General features: G+C 50.1%; 1 protein-coding gene and 1 long non-coding RNA gene across 2 annotated transcripts in view; both read right to left on the minus strand.

Moving 5' to 3' along the window:
• Positions 1 to 1,467: 1,467 nt before the first annotated feature.
• On the minus strand, positions 1,468 to 5,558 carry LOC133510114 (uncharacterized). The gene is made up of 3 exons (XR_009797507.1): positions 5,345 to 5,558; positions 2,336 to 2,752; positions 1,468 to 2,144 (listed from the first exon to the last, which is right to left on the minus strand). It is a non-coding gene; the product is annotated as an uncharacterized LOC133510114 (long non-coding RNA).
• Positions 5,559 to 8,430: 2,872 nt separating this feature from the next.
• Positions 8,431 to 20,608, minus strand: part of LOC133510110 (pro-neuregulin-3, membrane-bound isoform) — a 188,939-nt gene continuing 176,761 nt past the window's right edge. The window contains exons 4-9 of the mRNA XM_061837805.1: positions 13,964 to 13,987; positions 13,141 to 13,243; positions 12,396 to 12,522; positions 12,226 to 12,308; positions 11,014 to 11,160; positions 8,431 to 9,410 (exon numbers count right to left, since the gene is read on the minus strand). Of these exons, the coding sequence (XP_061693789.1) occupies positions 8,987 to 9,410; positions 11,014 to 11,160; positions 12,226 to 12,308; positions 12,396 to 12,522; positions 13,141 to 13,243; positions 13,964 to 13,987 (908 nt within the window). The 3' untranslated portion in view covers positions 8,431 to 8,986. The remainder of the gene's footprint in view (positions 9,411 to 11,013; positions 11,161 to 12,225; positions 12,309 to 12,395; positions 12,523 to 13,140; positions 13,244 to 13,963; positions 13,988 to 20,608) is intronic.

Here is a 20,608-nt window from a genome sequence, read left to right on the forward strand (position 1 = left end):
ATTCTGTGGCGGTGGAGGAACATCATTTGTGGAGAAACAGCACCCTCTAGTGGACACTTGCACCAGATATGACCCAGCCATCCACTTTTTTAGCCGCTTATCCTCAAAAGGGTCGCAGGGAGTGCTGGAGCCTATCCTAGCTGTCAACGGGCAAGAGGCGGGGTACAGCCTGAACTGGTTGCTGGACAAACAGCCGCACTCACAAGCACACCTATGGGCAATTGAGAGTGTCCAAATAATGTTGCATGCTTTTGGGATGGGGGAAGAGAACAAGAGTGCCCGGACGAAAGCCACACAGGTGCGGGGAGAACATGCAAATCCGAAACAAGCCAGTCTAGGATTGAACTCGGGACCCCAGAACTGTGAGGCCAACGCTTTCCAGCTGATCCACCGTGCTGCCCATCCCAAAAAACATGCAAAATTAATTGGACACTCTAAATTGCCCCAAGGTGTGATAGTGAGTACGGCTGTTTGTCTCGATGTGCCCTGCGATTGGCTGGTGACCAGTTCAGGGTGTAAACCCGCCTCCTGCCCGTTGACAGCTGGGATAGGCTCCAGCACGCCCCGCGACCCTTGTGAGTATAAGCGAAAATACAAAATACATTTTCAGCTGTGTTTTCCTGTATTTTCACGATTTCAAAAAAAATCATGTTCTTGTCATGTTTTCAGCTTGTTTATATCTTCATAAAGATTGCGCGGGCCGGACAGAGTCTGTGGCTGGGCCAGATGTGGCCCCCAGGCCGTATTTTGCCAAGGTGTTTTGCAGGGTGTATGGAATCCATCCATCCATTTCCTTAGTCGCTTATCCTCACGAGGGTCGCGGGGAGCGGTGGAGCCTATCCCAGCTGTCAACGGGCAGGAGGCGGGGTACACCCTGAACTGGTCGCCGGCCAATCGCAGGGCACATTGAGACAAACAGACGCATTCACAATCACACCTTGGGGCAATTTAGAGCATCCAATTAATGTTGCATGTTCTGGGAATGTGGGAGGAAACCCACGCAGGAGTAGCCGGGTTCGAACCCGGGTCCTCGGAACTGTGAGGCCAACGTTTTTACCGGCTGACCCACCGTCCCGCTCCAGCGTGTGGAATATCATCAACATTAGTTAGTTAGGCTTGAAACCTTAATTTGAAACTCAAAGGCTGGTTGAGTTCGCCCGTCTATGGCGTTTCCCATTACATGTTAGCATTAAGACGGCCGACTATCACAATGTCGTTGTTGTAAACACACGACGTGAAATTGAGCTGGCGGGGATTCTTTGTCTTCTAGTTCTGGAGCGGATGCGGGGAGGGTGTGTTCAACGCCGTCCTCCGCGCCGATCCCGGGGGATCTCATTGGCCGTCGCGTCGCATCTCATCACAGGCTGCTCGGCGCATATGTTTTGTAACCCCCCCCCCTAGACCCCCCACCCCCAACGAATCACACTCGGGCCGAGCCGGCCAAATCCCCCCCCCCCCATGAGCCTATCTGCCCCCGCTCCCATCCGCCCGTCGGGAAAAACCTGGGAGCCAGTTTCTCTTTGATGTGGCCTCCTCAAAAAACTGCCATCGCCTAGCAACCGTGGGACTTGACGACACTCATTAGGCCACGCCCCTTAAACAGCAAATTTACACAACCTCACGGCGAGTTTCTCAGACTACGGCTCGCTGGAGCATCTTTGAAATAACAACACCGTGTCAAAAGCCAACAGGTAAGCAGAGCTGCATTGATTTTCGTCGGAGGTCGTTGATATTTGCGTGTGAAGCGCCGCCTGCGCCAGCGAAAATGCCTTTTCCGTCTTTACGAATACTGCACCCGCTTTTATCTCCCTTCCCGTGCGTCGCTCTCGCTCGCCTAGTGGCAACACCCTGACTTTCCCTGGCCTCAGTAGGAGGGCGGGGGCGGGACTACACGAAACAGGACCGCCCACTCAAAACAGGCTCGTTTCAGCACCACAAAATAAACTGAGCGTTAAGCATCCTGCGATCTTTGATTCTTGGGGTATTTCGACAGAAGCGCGTCACAAATATTTAAAATCTGGCACCTCGGACCAAATTGTGGGGAAAAAAAAAAGAAAAGGAGCAAGCGCAAAGTGACACAGTGATTGATTATCCGTACTTGCCGGTCCAGACACGAGCGGCGGCGACGAGATTCCGTGAAGATTCTGAAAAAGGACGAAGCACAAAGAACACATTTCGATCAACGGGGGCGTTCATTTTGTAGACTTTAGAAGAAAAATAATATTCAACACATCAATAATGCTTTGTTGTAAAAAAAAAAAAAAAAAAGGGAAATGTATCGCACTAGGAACATGAGAATAATCAAGTGGGTTTTTTTTCGTTGTGCGCGACTCACCGTTGCGGCGCGACAGCAGGCGTCATCTTCGTGAGTCCAAACGCTGACGAAAACGCTGAGAGATCCTCGCCGGCTCCGCTTTGGGTATCTTCAAACGGCAGCAACCGTGGTCTGGACTTGAAAGGATTTGGCCTGTGAGCTTGATTGGAGACCAAGACACTACGACTACAAACTAGCAGCTAAGCTAACTTGGTGTTTGTTGCTAGCCAGCGCCACGATGCAGTGAGGGATCCTGGTTGAAGTAAACGGTCTGAAAGAAGCTCTGTGATCGATCTGAGAAGGCAGGAGTATCAAATACGTCAAGCTTACGGGATCAGTCGGGGGTCGGTACACCAGGGTTCACGATCAAGAACACGGGAGTGCAGGAACGGGGCATGAGTTGCGACGATCTGGCGAAGACCGGTCATCCCCTGGGTCCTATAAATACAGGGGTTAATATACGAGGATGAGGCGCGGGTGTGCGCCTCCTGATCGGCGCCGGTGTGCTGGGACCCAGGGCTGGACCGGCAGGACCACGTCAGAACCAGCTAAATCGTGTCTTCTTCGTTGCACTGACAAAATCTGTAAACCCCTTAAAAACTGCGACCAGGATTTAAACAGGTCCGATTGTTTTCAAATACTGCAGTCCAATTGGATTTTGCCTTGATATGTATTTACTTGGGAAGAGTACAAGGAGTAACGTTGTGATTGTGATTCACTTGTTACCATTCATCCATCCATTTTCTTAGCCGCTCATCCTCACAAGACACAAACAATCACTCACAATAACACCTAGGGGCAATTTAGAGGGTCCAATTAATGTTGCGTGTTTTGGGAAGGTGGGAGGAAACCGGAGTGCCCACCCGGAGGAAACCCACGCAGGCACGGGGAGTACATGCAAACTCCACGCAGGGAGGGCCGGGATCGAACCCGGGTCCTCAGAACTGTGAGGCCAACGCTTCCCAGCTACTCCACCGTGCCGCCACTTGTTAGCATCAACGCCAATTTTGGCTATCTTGATATCAGACATGCAGACTTTTTTGACACACGGTCAAAAATTAATAAAGAGCTCATACACTACTTTTTTCGGAAAAAAAAAATCGGTATAAAAAAAATCTATGTCTGATGGAAATAATATTGGATTTTTTAAAAGTCATAAATCCATCAAAGGTTGAAATGTCAGAGAAGTGGACATTTGTACGACTTTAGAGGCGATGAAGGAATCATAAATCAAAAATCTCTTGGGTAGAAGTTGCTCTGCACTTATGGCACATTGTTTTATAAATCATACATTTTTTAATCTGTTTGTATTAGAGCATTTTATTTAATAAGATAACATCCATATTTGGAAGAATAACATTCCAAAAACAGATTAATACCCCCAAAATAGAAAACAAACAAACAAAATACCTTTTTTTTTGGAGTCTTAATGATTATTGAAATCAACATGAAATACTGACCAAATATTTGATTGTTTAAAAATATTTTTTTAACTTCACAGTAAAAAATATATGATTTTTTAATTTTTTTTAAAAACGCTAGTTTGAATGCCATTATTTATGTCTTACATTGTGATATGTTGAATTTAAAAAAAAAATGGCAAAAGGGTGAATATAGGCTGGTTGATTTAGTCAGGCTCTACTATTGATATGACATAGCATAATTTCCGGCCAATAAACTGCGACTTATTCCACACGCTTTCAACCCTGCCGTTTATGCGGTGATGCGGCTAATTTGTGCATTTTTTCTAACGGCCGCAAGGGGGCACTTAAGCGGAAAAGGTATGAGTGAGACCGGTGGAATATATGTGCCGAGGAAGTGATTTTTATCGGTATGTTTTTTTTAACCGCCCCTGTTAGCGTTGCGCTAGCGTTAGCACCGCGCTACCGTGTTGTGCTGTGTTACTGCCGCGCCTCAGTGATTGAGGTATGTTTTTTTAACCGCCCCTGTTAGCGTTGCGCTAGCGTTAGCACTGTTCTAGCGTGTTGCTGTGTGTTACTGCCATGTCTCAGTGATTTTTACCGGTATGTTTTTTTTTTTAACTGACCTTGTTAGCGCTGTGCTAGCGTTAGCACCGCGCTACCGTGTTGTGCTGTGTTACTGCCGCGCCTCAGTGATTGAGGTATGTTTTTTAACCTGCCCTGTTTGCGCCACACTAATGTTAGCGCTGCGCTAGCATGTTGCTGCTGTGTTACTGTCGCATCGCAGTGATTTAGGTATGTTTTTTTAAACCAGCCCTGTTAGCGCTGCGATAGCGCCGTGCTAGCATGTTGCAGCTCAGTGATTTACAGTAGGTTTTTTTTTTTAACCGGCCCTGTTAGTGGTGTGCTACCGTGTTGCTACTGTGTTGTTGCTATGTTAAGCTAAGCTAAGGTATTGAGACTTTGAAAACTCTCTCTGTGTACCGTCTTTCTTTCTTTTCTCGGCGCTAGCGTTAATCTCTGCCCTAGCATGTTACTGCCCTGTCTCAGTGATTTTTACTGGTGTGTATATTTTTAACCGGCCCTGTTAGCGCGGCGCTGGCGTGGCGGCGCTAGCATTGAACTCTCTGTGTACCGTCTTTCTTTGTAAATATCAACGTGGGTTTCAGTACGGGCACTTCCGGCTTTTACACGGGTGTGGCTTACGTATGTATCAAATGGTATTTCCTTGACAAATGTACTGGGTGAGGCTTATAATCAGGTGCGCTCCGTAGGCCGGAAATTACAATGCTTATTTCTACCTCGAAAGTTCAAAGCAGTTCTTGGGCACACGCGGCGAGGCTCGTGATCGCATTCGCCAGACATATTTGAAAATCAAAGGTGTTTTATTTCACGTCTGTCGAACGTACGTTTTGTGTCAGAAAGCAAATTTGTGCGTTTGTCGCTGATGGAGTGCCGTGCCGCGTTATTTCTGTCCGCTGCGAACTTCACACAGCTTGAGTCTCGTAATTGGAGCTCGGCGACGCCGCTGAATGTCACAAAATGTCAGCGGCCTATAAATAGCGTTTCATTAGCGCGACGACGACGGACGACGGTGCAAAACCTTCACCTCTGAACGGTCGTCTTCTTTTTTCCTTTTGTTTGTTTTTTTTTAATGCCAGGAGATGACACGCAAAACACAAGACACACAGGAAGTGACATAAGAATGATTAGGGTGTCATGCTCGGCAAACAGGAAGTGGAACGTCTTGAATTGATGACACGAAAAGACGTTTTTGTATGGTATAAAAAATAAAACAGGAAGTGTCTGAGGAAAAATAAAAAGTTGCGCACGGGAGACAAGTCAAACAGGAAGTCTTGGGCGGTAAACAGGAAATTTGACGCAACGCACAGGAAGTCACGCACGATAAACAGGAAGTGGAGAACTTATGTCACATGACTTGACTCGAGACATATTTAAGTTGACAATTTGAGGATGAAAGCAATTTGGTTCACGCTCACCATCGAAACGATAACGATGAATTTGCTTTGCGGTCTGATGTTGGCGAACATCTTTTGTTTTTTTTTTGTCGTATAACATCACATCAAAACGACCACTAGCCGGTCGAATGGGAAAAGTCGCCCGTGACGGAGCCGAAGCCGCTTGCGTTCTTCTTTTCCAATGACCCGCCGTAACCTTGCGTTGCAATTGGTCAATGAAATCCTTCTTTCTTGCCCTTTGTTTTTCTTTTCCATCCATCCATCCATTTTCTACCGCTTTTCCGGGTCAGGTCGCAGGGGAAGTAGCTTCAGCAGGGGATACCCAGACTTCCCTTTCCCCAGCCAGTTCTTCCGGAGGGATACCGAGGCGTTCCCAATCCAGCCTCTCCAGCGTGTCCTGGGTCGTCCTCGGGGTCTCTTTCCGGTGGTACGTGCCCGGAAAACCTCACCAGGGAGGAATCCGGATCAGATGCCCAGCCACCTCAACTGACTCCTCTCAATGCGGAGGATCAGCAGCTCGACACTGAGCCCCTCCCGGATGACGGAGCTTCTGTCAAGAACCGGTGCAGGGGCGGACCCAAATGCAGGATTTCGAGGCAGAGGCATAATGTTCAACGTGGTGTATTCCGGAAACAGGGTCATATAGGATGACCGAGCTTCTCACCTTATCTCTAAGGGAGAGCCCGGACACCCTGTGGAGGAAACTCATTTCGGCCCCTTGTATCCGGGATCTTGTTCTTTTGGTCACGACCCACAGCTCATGCCCATAAGTGAGGGTAGGAACGTAGATCCATTGCTAAATCGAGAGCTTCGCCGTTCGACTTAGCTCCCTCTTTACCACAACGGTCCGATACAAAGTCCGCATCGCTACAGACGCCGCTCCGATCCGTCCGTCGATCTCCCGCTCCGTTCTTCCCTCACTCGTGAACAAGACCCCAAGATACATGAACTCCTGGAAACCTGGAGAGGGCACGCCACCCTTTTCCGACTGTGGACCATAGTCTCGGATTTGGAGGCACTGATTCTGTCCATAAAAGTTATTTGTTTCTCGTCCGATCGACTGAAAGTGGAATGATGTCGATCGTGACAAGACCGCAGAATTTGCATATCTGTTGCGGGGTTGCCACGGAAACAGCAGTACAACAAAGCCAGAAACCAGCTGAACCCGTGACACCGGCAAATTGATAATCGGCCTGTTTTCGGACCAGTTCCTTCCTCGCAATCAAAATGATCAAACGCCTCCAAAGATGATCCGGGCTGATTACCTTGTGGGGTGAGAGCGTTTGAGGGATTTTTCTAAGACCTGTTCAGCATTTCGGACGGCAAACCTTCGTGTGCAAGTGCGTTTGAGTACGACTCCGGCTGCAGTTATTACTACCTCCGGTGCTGACTTTCAACGGAGGCGGTGGGAAAAAAAATGCTTAAAATTTGCCCCGTTTATTGCGTGTGTAAGTGGGAGGGACCTGAACGGGGAAAGAAAAACAAGACCTGAACGAGCCGCGAGGGATGAGGCATTTCAAAAGGGTTTTGGATACACACGCGTCTCATTCGGATTCCATTTCAGGTTGTTGTTGATTTATTTATTTTGCAAAACATTTTTTGAACTCACAAAGAGTTGTGACCCCGTTTCTGAACACAACGTTTCTAGAAGGCGGCCGGCCCGCTGCTTCACAGAATCCGAACTGCAACGACGTGTGCGGACGTCTTCGGCCGGCCCGAAAACTGAAAGTTGCGGGGAAATCGCCATTAAATATCTATCCATCCATCCAATTTCTTTGCAGCTTATCCTCATGAGAGTCGCACGGCGTGCTGGAGCCCATCCCACCTGTCAACGGTCAGGAAGCGGGGTACACCCTGAACTCGTTGCACAGCAAACACAGACAACAGGTGGTGTGCCTCAAGGCTCACAGCGGGAGCCCCTCCTGTTTTCTTTAACTGGAAAATTTTTCTTCAGGGGATTGTGATTGTTGCTGTTATCGGATACATCCATCCATTTTTCTGTGCCGCTTATCCTCACAAGGGAGTGCTGGAGGCCTATCCCAGCTGTCAACGGTCAAGAAGCGGGGTACACCCTGAACTCGTTGCACAGCAAACACAGACAACAGGTAGTGTGCCTCAAGGCTCACAGCGGGAGCCCCTCCTGTTTTCTTTAACTGGAAAATTTTTCTTCAGGGGATTGTGATTGTTGTTGTTATCGGATACATCCATCCATTTTTCTGTGCCGCTTATCCTCACAAGGGAGTGCTGGAGGCCTATCCCAGCTGTCAACGGGCAGGAGGCGGGGTACATCCTGAACTGGTCGCCAGCCGATCGCAGAGTACATGGAGACAGACAATAGTCGCACTCACAATCACACTAAGGGGCAATTTTTAATGTGTCCAATTAATGTTGCATGTTTTTGGGATGTGGGAGGAAACCGGAGTGCCCACCCAGAGGAAACCCACGAAAGCACGGGGGAGAACATGTAAATTCCACACAGGGAGGGCCGGGATCGAACCCGGGACCTCAGAACTGTGAGGCCAACGCTTTACCAGCTGACCCGCCGATCTAATTTCAGTTATTATGTAATTATGTAACTAAAGGAGATTGACTCAGGTCAGCGTCGCCAGGGGAAATAAAGCTAAAATAAAATCATCTACGTGGAGCACGGCATCACACTTTGCGGCGTTTCTTAGAGAGAGAACGCTCGTCACGGTGAGGATACAACATAGAGACATTTATTTTGTGTTTCAACAGCCAAACAGCCGGCCCAGCAGGTGGCGCCACTCACCAAACTCACGTCGATGCAAAATGAAATGAGAAACAGTCAGAAATGTGCTTCCTTCTGTCCCGGTGTCCTTCCGTCGTTTTGTCGTCGTGCACGTCGCGGTGACCGTTGGCAACTTTTGTTAAAAAAAATAACGGGTGGAAGCGCGCACACCCACACGCACGCACGCACACACAAAGTGCGATTGTTGGCCGACAAGCCGCCATCGCCTTCGCCGTCGCCGATCGGGACGCCGTTCATCATATAAAACGGAGGATGTGGGGGGGGTCGGAGAAAAAAGACGTACATCATTCCTGCCGTCGTTCTTCAGCTTGGTCACTTTTTGAATTCCATATATTTATATCCATATATAATATTTATATATATTCATATATTCTTTGTACAGTGAGAACCAACCATGGAGCGACGGGCTATTTGGTATCTTCTTCGTCGTGTTTTGGAAATAAATACGGAATTCCCGCGCCGATTTTGCTTTCATCCGACGACGGCGACCGCCGCCATCTTTTTATCGGTCCGTCTCCCGGAGCAACTGAACGTGGGTGGTCTTGCCCGCCGGGCCCACGTGACGGTTAAGGAAGCAAACAGTTTCTCTGGCCTGCGCCGGGCCACCGCAGGGGGCGCCGCGGGTATCCTCATGCCGGCCGTGCGGCGCGGCCCGGAGGTCCTCGCAGTCCCCGTCGTCGCGGCGCCTCGGGCGCGCCTCCGCCGCGGAGCGCTCGCCGGCGCCGTTTGATGACATCACTGTAGTTTGCATACAGGAAACCTCGGCGACCTGGACCTGGACGGTCGGGACGGAGGCCGAGGGGCGGGTCGGGCTCCGGGTGACGCCGCTGGGAGGCGAACAGGACGGCGCGTCGACGGCGGCTTGCATATTTACCGGGGCTTCGGGTCTGGGCTCATGCCGCTGAGGCTCCTCCTGATGGATGTAACTGGACAGGAAACGAGAAAAGAAAACAATTGGACCAAAACCACCGGTGTCAAACTCAAGGCCCGGGGGGCCAGATGCGGCCCGCCACGTGATTTTTTTTTTTTGCGGTCCGCGGAGGCAAATCGTCAGTTTCCGTGATTCCCGTGAAAATCGGGAGCAGAATTTCAAATCGTCATATAAATGAGAATGTTGAGATGTTATAAACTTTTTCGTGCTGCCAAATATGAATAATGGTTGAAAAAAACTGATTTCTGATTCCGAAACTAGGGTTACTTGATTTCATGTGTAAATCTTTTTTTTTTTTTTTTTTTTTTTTTTACAGTTTCACAGACATAACGGCCCTCCGAGGCAAACCGGAACTACAACATGGCCCGGCGACTAAAGGGAGTTTGACACCCCTGGGTTAGGCGAACCTTTCGACTCCAACCGGCCAGGTCCGAGGGGTGAGCAAAGGAGCTCAGAACAAGTACCGAGCATCAAGGATCGGAAGACGGCACGGGAGAATCGAGGTACGAAGACCGAGGATCGCGGAGAGAGCATGAAAGAGAAAAGCTCCTGGACAAGTCAAGATCAGGGAGCAAGGATACAAAATCCTGGCACGAGGAGTCAGGACCAAATATTTGAGTACTTAATATTACGTGATCGGATACGGGAGCGAAGATTGAGGAGTGGAGATTAAGAATCAAGGAGGGAGGATGAGAAGAGCAAAAGATCGACGAGCAAACGAGGATCAAAAGATCAAAACGCAAAGATCCGAGACCGAGACGAGAGAGGCCCGTTTGGAGTTTTCGGTTTCCAGGCGCCGGGGTCGAGGATCGAGGAGGAAGACGAAGGGGCGAATATCGCCAGAGAGCAAAAGAGTTCAGGAAGGAGTGAAGATCAAGAAGAAAAGACTCGAGGATGCAGAGTCCGCGATCCACCAAATGAATATTTAATTTTTGTGTGCCGATTATTCAATATTCATATTCAAGGCGGGAGGAGCAAAGATTGCGGAGTGACGATTGCGCGGAAAACATCGAAGACTGAACGCGGAGGATCGAGCTCGGAGTGACGATTGTGCGATCGGTTGAGGCGTGAAAATTCAGGACCGACAATCGGGAAGGGTGGTTCGGTCCGCCCGAGAGATAAAAGACATTAGTGCCACCTAGAGGAAAAGCGGACGCGGCGCGCCCGTGCCGCCTCCTCGGCCCGAGGAGGAGAAGCTTGTTGACGCTCAAAAGGAAGAATTGCCCCGGTTTGATCGTTTCCCGGCGTGGAGGGCGATAAGACGGTGCGACGCGGCGAGGCGGAGGATTATTCCCGAGATAACGTCGCCGCGCCGCGCCGCGTGACGGCGGCGGGCTGGGAAAACGCGCGCCGGGTTCACGCTTGAGGCCGCCGGGGGGCGACGGCGGGGACAGACGGGGGAGGGGCTCGGGTCGGGAATGGCGCGCCGCCGTTGTTACACACACACAGACGCACAGGACTCAGGACATATTAGACGTGGCTACGGCTTGACTAAATGAAGCTCCTCCTCTCACTTCAACATCAGCCAATCCAAGCGATCGTTTCCTGCTCCAAATTTCCCCGAGTGCAAATATGCCGGGGGGGGGGGTCCTCCTCACCCGTGCCGCGTGTCGGCCTCCCTCTCGGTAAGCTCCGCCTCTTGGAGGTGCTGATAGGCCGGACCGAAAGCTCTGGGGCGTCCTCTGGGGATGGGCGGAGTCCTGCGGGTGGCCGACCAATGGGCTGACAGGGTCCTTTGCTCCGTGCTGGTGCAAAAAAAACAACAACAAGGAAGACTTGGGGTCAAAGGACAACAATGTGTGTATACCGTCATTCCCGGCCTACAGAGCGCACCTAGTTAGAAGCCTCACCCAGTACATATGTAATATAAAAATATAAATATTTGGTACATACATACGCCGCGGCTGTGTAAAAACCGCAAGTGCCCACATTGAAACCCACAAGACGGTACACAGAGTTTAACCCTGGCGCCGCCACGCTAACACTAATGCTAGCACCACCGCGCTAACACGAGCACCACCACGCGAACGCTGGCGCCACTGAGCTAACGCTAGCGCCGTGCTAATGCTAACGCTGGCACCACCACGCTAATGCTAGCGCCACCCCGCTAATGCTCGGGCCACCTCGCTTACGCTAGTGCCGCGCTAACAGGGCCGGTTAAAAAAAGAACATACCGGTAAAAATCACTGAGATACGTCAGTAACACGCTAGCGCAGCGGGGCCGGTATGATGGTCTGAGCGCTCCCCCGTGCTGAAAAGTCCCCTTGTGATTAATGCACATGTGTTACTAACAGGGGAACTCTATGTTCTTCTACATAGAGGAAGCTAACATGTTATATCCTAACTGTAACCCTAAGCTTAAAACAAAAGTTGATAAAAAAAAAAAATAGAACACAAATATGTACGTTTGCCGTGTTCGTCTTTCCGAGACGTCCGTCGCGAACGTGAACGATCGGCGACAACTTTTCGAATGCCACGCGTCGAAGCATGGAAGGGGATGTTTCAGACTGGCCGGAAATGTACAAAATATACGCAAGAAGACTTTTCAGCACCGGGAGCGCTCAGACCGGTAAAAGTCACTTCCTCGGCACATACATTCCACCGATCTCACTCTTACCTTTTCCGCTCGAGTGCCCCCCTTGCGGCCGTTAGAAAAAACAACAACGCAGAAATTAGCCGCATCGCCGCATAAACCGGAGGGTTGAAATACTTGTGTGTGTATACTTGTAGGCGTGCGGGAAAAAAGTAGCGGCTTGTAGACCGGAAATTACGGTATAGGGGTGTGCGTGCGGGTGTGCGCTTGTGCGTACAGGAGCTTCACGTTGCTTCTGGTCGGCGGGAATCCGAACTCGCTCACGTCGTCGTGATGACAAGACGGAGAACGTTTACAATACTGCCGGCAGAAAATGAAACGAGAGCGTGCGTTAGAAAAATGATGATGATGATGATGATGATAATAATGATGATGATGATGATTGACCTGGTGCATTCTGACGTCAGCTTTGCTGTTCCGGGTCTTGGAGTTCGGGATGTTGTTGACGCTTGTCGTGTAGTTTTTCACACTTCGACTTTCCTTCAGGTGAGCGTGAAGCTTCTCCCGCCGACGCCTACAAGTATACACACAAGTATTCAAGAAAAAAAAAATGGCAGCCATAAAAATGGATCTGCCAATCGCTGCATTTTTAAAATCAGATTGCGGAAGTCGTCACGAGGGCTAAATTTGCCGCCGAGCGCGACAGTCGGCGTCCCCTCGCTCATCCGGCGCCTACAAGTATACACACAAGTATTCAAGAAAAAAAAAATGGCAGCCATAAAAATTGATCTGCCAATCGCTGCATTTTTAAAATCAGATTACGGAAGTCGTCACGAGGGCGACGGCGGGAGCTAAATTTGCCGCCGAGCACAACAGTCGGCATCCCCTCGCTCATCCGGCGCCGGCGTCCACCCCGTCGCTGACCTCGCGGCCACGATACGTATGATTAATATCATCATTTTCGGGTGATTAATCACATGCAGGATAGCTTTCATTTTGACAGGCCGGATAAAAAAAAATAGCTTTGTTGAGATGCCCACACACAGCAAAAAAATAAAATAAAAATAAAAAATAGCATGCATAAAAAGATTTGAGCGACACGCACGCACACCCACACCCCGCAAACAAGTACACAAACAGACACCCACGCACGAGCGCGTTAAATCGGCGGCGGTCCGTCGCGGTGACTGACTTGTTTCGCCAGTAGAGGGCGACGCAGAGCGCTCCCAGGAGGCCGATCGCCATGGCGATGCACGTGATGGACAGCAGCTGCCTCTGGTACACTTCCTTGCTCTCTGCCCGCGCGCGCGCACGCACACAAAAATATCACATATTGAATAATAAACACACCACCGCCGACAACAAAAACACAACATTTCAAAACAACAAAACAAAGTGTGATCTAACAGTTGAACGCCCAAATATGGGCATAAAGCAGCTTCGCGTGGAGAAAATGTTAATCAAAAAGTTTTGCGATGCCATATTCGGAAAAAAAAAAAAAACCATCAAAGATTCACGTTTTAACGCGCCATATTTCACAATATTTCACCTTTCAAAGTGACAAACTGTGATGAATTCCTCTCCAGCGTTCAACAAAATTGCAATGTTCATTTGAATGTTATCTGTAATTAATGTGTTCATAACGAACGGAACATTTTTTTTAATAATTCCACAATTTTTTCCTTAATATCTTCCTTTACAATTCATCAATCAAACAATCACGGTAGTTAATTGGATTACTGGATAAGAAAGACACAAAATGAAGAAGTATAGTTTGAATTCAGTAAATTACTATTTATTAATTTAAAAAAGCATTACGGGACTTCGGATTAAAAAATCCCAAGTGTGTGCACGTGCACACACACACTAATGAAGCTTGCACGTCGGGTTGGCAGTTCCACAACCGACTTCTGGTCGTTTCCATGGCGACTGCAGCCTATTTATGCACACACACACACACACACACCACACACACACACACACACCACACACACACACACAAGAGGCCATCTTACCCATGAACTCGATGCCGAGGTGGTCTGTGGTCCAGGTGGCGAGTGGGGGAGGAAGGAAGGAAGGAAGGAAGGAAGGAGGAAAGACAGAGACGGAACGTTAGCATTAGCATGTAGCATTAGCACAGCCGACTTGTCGATGACACCAAAATCTTGCATTCCGAGTCTTGCCGACTTTACCAAAACAAACTTTGTTGTTCAGAGTCTTTGGTTTTGAAAGTCTTTTTTTTTTTTTTCATTTTGAAAGTCTCACTGCGGAAATGAAGATTAAAATGCGAACTCAATTTCCTGCTCAGCTTTAGCGTAAAATCGCTGGCACGTCGAGAAAGGGACAAGATGGATGCCGCGTGGACACTCTGGGCTCAAGGTGGCCGCCGCCGGCCTCAGTAATTTCAAGAAGAGAAAGAAAACACGACCACCGCCAAGGCCATAAACTTTTGTAAACATCCTCTAGGTGGCGCTACAAGATGAGTATGAGGGAACTCACAAGTCCTGGAGGCTGCTTGTCATTCTTGCGGTATTTTGTATACTCGGTGTCGTTCCTAAATATCGTTCTTGTAGGTATTATGCAAGATTCTTTAAAGGGGAAGTCCACACGTTGAAAATAATAATGTATCATATAGGTTGTTTGTATCGGCAATTTTGAATGCTCCCGGTCGCTGACATTTTGGGAGTTACAGGAAGAGATGCGACGTGTCATGTGCTTGGATCCGTTCCTACACAGTTATTGTCAGCGCTGATTTCTCGGATTTATCCTCATCTGATGAAGAAGTAGAAGTATCGGTTGATCGGGAAGACGGAGGAATACGTCCGTACAGATTTTAACCTGTGGCTGTAAATATGTTGAATATTTGGATGGTTCTTCGGACGGGAATGATGCAGTCTGACGAGCGAGCTCCGCCGCCGAAGCTCGGCTAACGGCCTCCGCCGCCACCTAAGCTCGGCTAGCGGCCTCCGCTCCCACCAACGCTCAGCTCGTGGCCTCCGCCGCCACCAAAGCTCGGCTAGTGGCTTCCCTGAGCGTCGAAGCTCGGCCAATGGCCTCCGCCGTCACCAGAGCTCAGCTAGCGGCCTCCGCCGCCACCAAAGCTCGGCTAGCGGCCTCCGCCGCCACCAAAGCTCGGCTAGCGCCCTCCGCCGCCACCAAAGCTCGGCAAGCGGCCTCCGCCGCCACCAAAGCTCAGCTAGCGGCCTCCAACGCCACCAAAGCTCGGCTAGTGGCTTCTGCCGCCACCAAAGCATGGCTAGGCTGGCCGCCGAAGCTCAGCTAACGACCTCCGCCGCCACCAAAGCTCAGCTAGCGGACTCCACCGCCACCAAACCTCAGCTAGCGGAGTCCACCGCCACCAAAGCTCAGCTAGTGGCTTCCACTGCCACGGAAGCTTGGCTAGTGGCTTCCCTGGCTGACGAAGCTCGGCTAACGGCCTCCACCGCCACCAAAGCTCAGCTAGCGGACTCCACCGCCACCAAAGCTGAGCTAGTGGCTTCCGCCGCCACCGAAGCTTGGCTAGTGGCTTCCCTGGCCGACGAAGCTCGGCTAACGGCCTCCACCGCCACCAAAGCTCGGCTAGTGGCTTCCGCCGCCACCGAAGCTTGGCTAGTGGCTTCCCTGGCCGACGAAGCTCGGCTAACGGCCTCCAACGCCACCAAAGCTCGGCTAGTGGCTTCCGCCGCCACCAAAGCTCGGCTAGTGGCTTCCCTGAGCGTCGAAGCTCGGCCAATGGCCTCCGCCGTCACCAGAGCTCAGCTAGCGGCCTCCGCCGCCACCAAAGCTCGGCTAGCGGCCTCCGCCGCCACCAAAGCTCGGCTAGCGGCCTCCGCCGCCACCAAAGCTCGGCAAGCAGCCTCCGCCGCCACCAAAGCTCAGCTAGCGGCCTCCAACGCCACCAAAGCTCAGCTAGCGGCCTCCAATGCCACCAAAGCTCGACTAGTGGCTTCTGCTGCCACCAAAGGATGGCTAGGCTGGCCGCCGAAGCTCGGCTAACGACCTCCAACGCCACCAAAGCTCAGCTAGTGGCTTCCGCCGCCACCGAAGCTTGGCTAGTGGCTTCCCTGGCCGACGAAGCTCGGCTAACGGCCTCCACCGCCACCAAACCTCAGCTAGCGGAGTCCACCGCCACCAAAGCTCAGCTAGTGGCTTCCGCCGCCACCGAAGCTTGGCTAGTGGCTTCCCTGGCTGACGAAGCTCGGCTAACGGCCTCCACCGCCACCAAACCTCAGCTAGCGGAGTCCACCGCCACCAAAGCTCAGCTAGTGGCTTCCACTGCCACGGAAGCTTGGCTAGTGGCTTCCCTGGCTGACGAAGCTCGGCTAACGGCCTCCACCGCCACCAAACCTCAGCTAGCTGAGTCCACCGCCACCATACTTCAGCTAGCTGAGTCCACCGCCACCAGAGCTCAGCTAGCGGCTTCCGCCGCCACCAGAGCTCAGCTAGCGGCTTCCGCCGCCACCAAGGCTCAGCTAGCCTGGCCGCCGAAGCTCGGCTAATGATGGTCTGACGAATATTCAACATTATTGACAGCCACAGGTTCAAATCCGTATGGACGTATTCCTGACACATTGTTATTTGCAATGAGTGGACTTCCCCTTTAACCCCGCCCAGGTTTTGTCTTCTGATTCAGTGTCGTCGTTTTCATGAATGTTCATTTGACATCTTTTTGTCGAGGGCACCTTTTTTTCTCATCCAAACTCGGTGGTGTCGTCGTCCTTTCTAACTTTCTCTTGTCTTCTACTTCTGGTTCTTTTCTCCTCATTTATTTCTTCTTTTTTCTTATTGTGCACTCGCTTATTTCTTCAGGCTAGCGCTTCGACTTCTGTTCTTCCAGTCCTTCTGGTATTGTTGCGTGTATTTCTATTTTTTCCCAGCATTTTGCCTCTTCTTCTTATCGAGTTTGTACTTCTTCCTTTCTTTTCTTTCCCCGGTTGATGCAATGCATTCTTCTCCAGGTTGTCTAAATTCCTCTTCAAGTTCTTCTCACTTCAAAGTGTTGTTCGTCTTTCTCTCTTTCGAGAGGGGAACAAAAAAAAAAAAAAAAAAGTGTGTTTGACAGCCGGAGCGTGAACAATTGTTGGCGGGCTGTCGGCGCGTGAAGACGACGACATGCAAATGAAAAAAGAAGCTGAAAAGCAAAACGCGATTCCAATTCAAGTCCCGACGTCGGGAGCGGCAACCTTCACCTCCGTTTAACCGCGGCCGCCCACGCTTGGCGCCGCGGCAGAGTGACTCCAAATCACAGAAAAGTGCTGGCGGACGCCCTGAATGTTGTTTTTTTTTTTTTTTTGGGGGGGGGGGGGGAGCGTTGGCCTTAGACTCATTTGCCGGGATGCATTTGAGAGTTTTCGGGGCCTTGAAGTCGACCAGAGTGCATTTTTCATCCGGTACGTGGCCAAAACGACCCCAGATGCACTTTACTCGTACTTTTAAACCATGGACTGCCTGCCAGTTGTTTTCTACGCGATGACTCGCCCATGTTGTTTTCAAAGCATTTGGACCTGCAGAACATTGCGTTCTGTCACAAAATAAGCAACAAACCTATTAAAATAAATTGCAGAAGAAAAAGTTTGTTGGCAGCTTCTTCCGTTCTTTAGTAATTAGCAGTAGACGACAAACATCGGTTAGTGAACAAAAAAGCAGGCAAAATGAGCTTTAATGTTTGCTTTTTGGACACCTCAAACTCTAAAATAAACAAAAAAAGGTCTTCAGTAAACACTTTTGATGACAAAAGAATTGTTCTTTTTTTTTTTTCAAAGATATGAAGTTAAAAAAAACACGACGTGAGCAAAAGCGACACAGAGCGTGGCTCCAGTTGAACATCCATCCATCTATTTTCTTAGCCGCTTATCCTCACAAGGGTCGGAAGAGTGCTGGGGCCTATGCCAGCTGTCAACGGGCAGGAGGCGGGGTACACCCCGAACTGGTTGCCAGCCAATCGCAGGGCACATAGAGACAATCGCACCTTGGGGCAATTTAGATTGTCCAATTAATGTTGCAGGTTTTTGGGATGTGGGAGGAAGCTGGAGTGGACGGGAAGAAGATGCAAACTCCACACACTCCGGGATTGAACCCGGGACCTCAGAAGTGTGAGGCCAACGCTTTCCGGCTGCTCCACCGTGCTGCCCCAGTTGAACAAACCAACAGTTTTTTGACCAATTCCTCTACGAACCGCAGCAACTTGTACGCATGCTATTGTGGCGCACACATTGGTTATACCACACAAGTACGTACTCGGTTGGCGTGCGAGGGGCCGAAACGTGTCCGACTTGCGAATTGTCGGCATTGCTCTCCCTCATAAGGAGCCCAGAGTCACCGCTTAGGAGTTTGACACGAAAGCCGTGGTTTTCTAAAATCCAAAGCGAGGCAATACTGCCATCTACAGGGATTTATTTGTCACTACAGTTGAAGAAGAACAGGAAAAAGAAAAAGAAAGATAGAAGAAAGGGGAAGGAAGAAGGAAAAAGAAGAAGACAAGGAAAAAGAAAAGAAGGAAGAAGAAAGAAGAAAGAAGAAAGAAGAAAGAAAGAAGAAAAGAAAAAGAAAAGAAGAGGAAAGAAGGAAGAAGAAAGAAGAAAAGAAAAAGGATATAAATACCAAATCAGGGTGCGGAATACTAATAAAAAAGAGGATGTCTTACTCTTCCGTCGGTTCCAATCTAACCCTAACCCAATAACTGAATAGGCCTCCTCCCTCCGCCCCTCACAATCCTGAAAGGAAATTGCCACTCACCATTCCGATACATACTCTGTCCCGCAGACTGCCCTCCTGACTCCTCTCCTCCCCCTCCTTCCTCCTCCTCCCTTCTTCTTCCTCCTCTTCCTCCTTCTTCCCCCTCCTCCCCCCCTCCTTCCTCCTCCTCCTCCCCTCCCCCTCCTCTTCCCTCCTCCCTCCTCCCCCCTCCTCCCTCCTTCTCTTCCCTCCTCCCTCCTCCTCCCTCCTCCTCCCTCCTCCCCCTCTCCCTCCTCCCTCCCTTTTCTTCCTCCTCCTTCCTCCTTCTTCTTCCTCCTCTTCCTCCTTCTTCCCCCTCCTCCCCCCCTCCTTCCTCCCTCCTCCCTCCTCCCCCCTCCTCCCTCCTTCCTCCTCCCTCTCCTCCTCCTCCTCCTCCCTCTTTCCCCTCCTCTCCCTCCTTCCTCCTCTCCCCCCCTCCTTCCTCCTCCTCCCCCTCTCCCTCCTCCTCCCTCCTCCCCTCCCCCTCCTCTTCCCTCCTCCCTCCTCCCCCTCTCCCTCCCCCTCCCTTTTCTTCTCCTCCTCCCTCCTTCTTCTTCCTCCCCCCCTCCTTCCTCTTCCCTCCTCCCCTCCTCCCCCCTCCTCCCTCCTTCCTCCTCCCTCTCCTCCTCCCTCCTTCCTCTCCCTCCTCCCTCCTCCTCCCTCCTCCCCCCCTCCTTCCTTCCTCCCATCCCCCTTCTTAGGAAGAAGCAAGAAGAAAAAAAAGAAGAAAGAGGAGAATGAAGAAGAAAAGAAAAAGAACAGAGAAAGAATGAAGAAAAGAGGGGGGAAGAAGAAAGAAAGAAAGAAAGAAAGGAAGAAGAAAGAAGAAGCAGGACGAGGAGGAGTGTGTTGCTGTGGCAACCCGGTACGGGCCAAGCCGAAAGGAAAAGAAGAAGAAGAAGACAGTCATGTAGAAGGTTGAATTTTACAGACAAGGTGGCCAAGAACCTTTTTTCTGTTGAAAAAGGTACTTGACGATCATGCACGTCAGTGGGAGGAAACGCTTGGATTCAAGTCGGGGCGGGGGGGTTAACGCCAGTGAATGAGTGAGCACGCGCTCACTTTTTTTTGGTTTGAAAAAGTGTCTGATGCTTCATTTTAATCATTAAAAAAAAAGCAACAAAGTAAATATAGTCTGCCGCTAATTAGTCCAACGAGCAGCTAAAACACAACGAGAGCCAGATGATCTGAGAGGCGCGATCGTCGGGAACGCCCAAGAAAAACAAAAACAAAAAACAACTTCTTTTTCATGGCCACATGCGCCAATTATACTTTGCTACATGTACACAACCCCGATTTCATATACAAAAATATTTCAGGAATCTTCCAAATCAGGCGCGTGCCAACTTGCGGAGGCCACATTTGATTTGCAAACCGGACGGATGAGCAAGCGCTTTCAAAAAGGAGGAAAAAGTTCAAAAGGGCACGCGAAAGATGTAAAGGCCGTAATTCCCGGCCTGCAGAGCGCACCTGGTTATAAGCCTCATTTGTAAAGGAAATACCATTTGGTACGTACACACGCCGCACCCGTGTAAAAGCCGAAAGTGCCCACATTAAAACCCACGTTGAAACACGAGATATTTACAAAGTAAGACTTTTCACAGAGAGTATAATACTAGCGCCGCTGCGCTAACGCTAACGCTAACGCTAACGTCAGGCTAACACTAACGCCGCGGGAAAGGAAATACCATTTGGTACGTACACACGCCGCACCCGTGTAAAAGCCGAAAGTGCCCACATTAAAACCCACGTTGAAACACGAGATATTTACAAAGTAAGACTTTTCACAGAGAGTATAATGCTAGCGCCGCTGCGCTAACGCTAACGTCAGGCTAACACTAACGCCGCGGGAAACGAAATACCATTTGGTACGTACACACGCCGCAGCCATGTAAAAGCCACAAGTGCCCACATTAAAACCCACGTTGAAACACGAGATATTTACA

Source organism: Syngnathoides biaculeatus, chromosome 12 (assembly GCF_019802595.1).
Source record: "Syngnathoides biaculeatus isolate LvHL_M chromosome 12, ASM1980259v1, whole genome shotgun sequence".
NCBI lineage: Eukaryota > Metazoa > Chordata > Actinopteri > Syngnathiformes > Syngnathidae > Syngnathoides > Syngnathoides biaculeatus.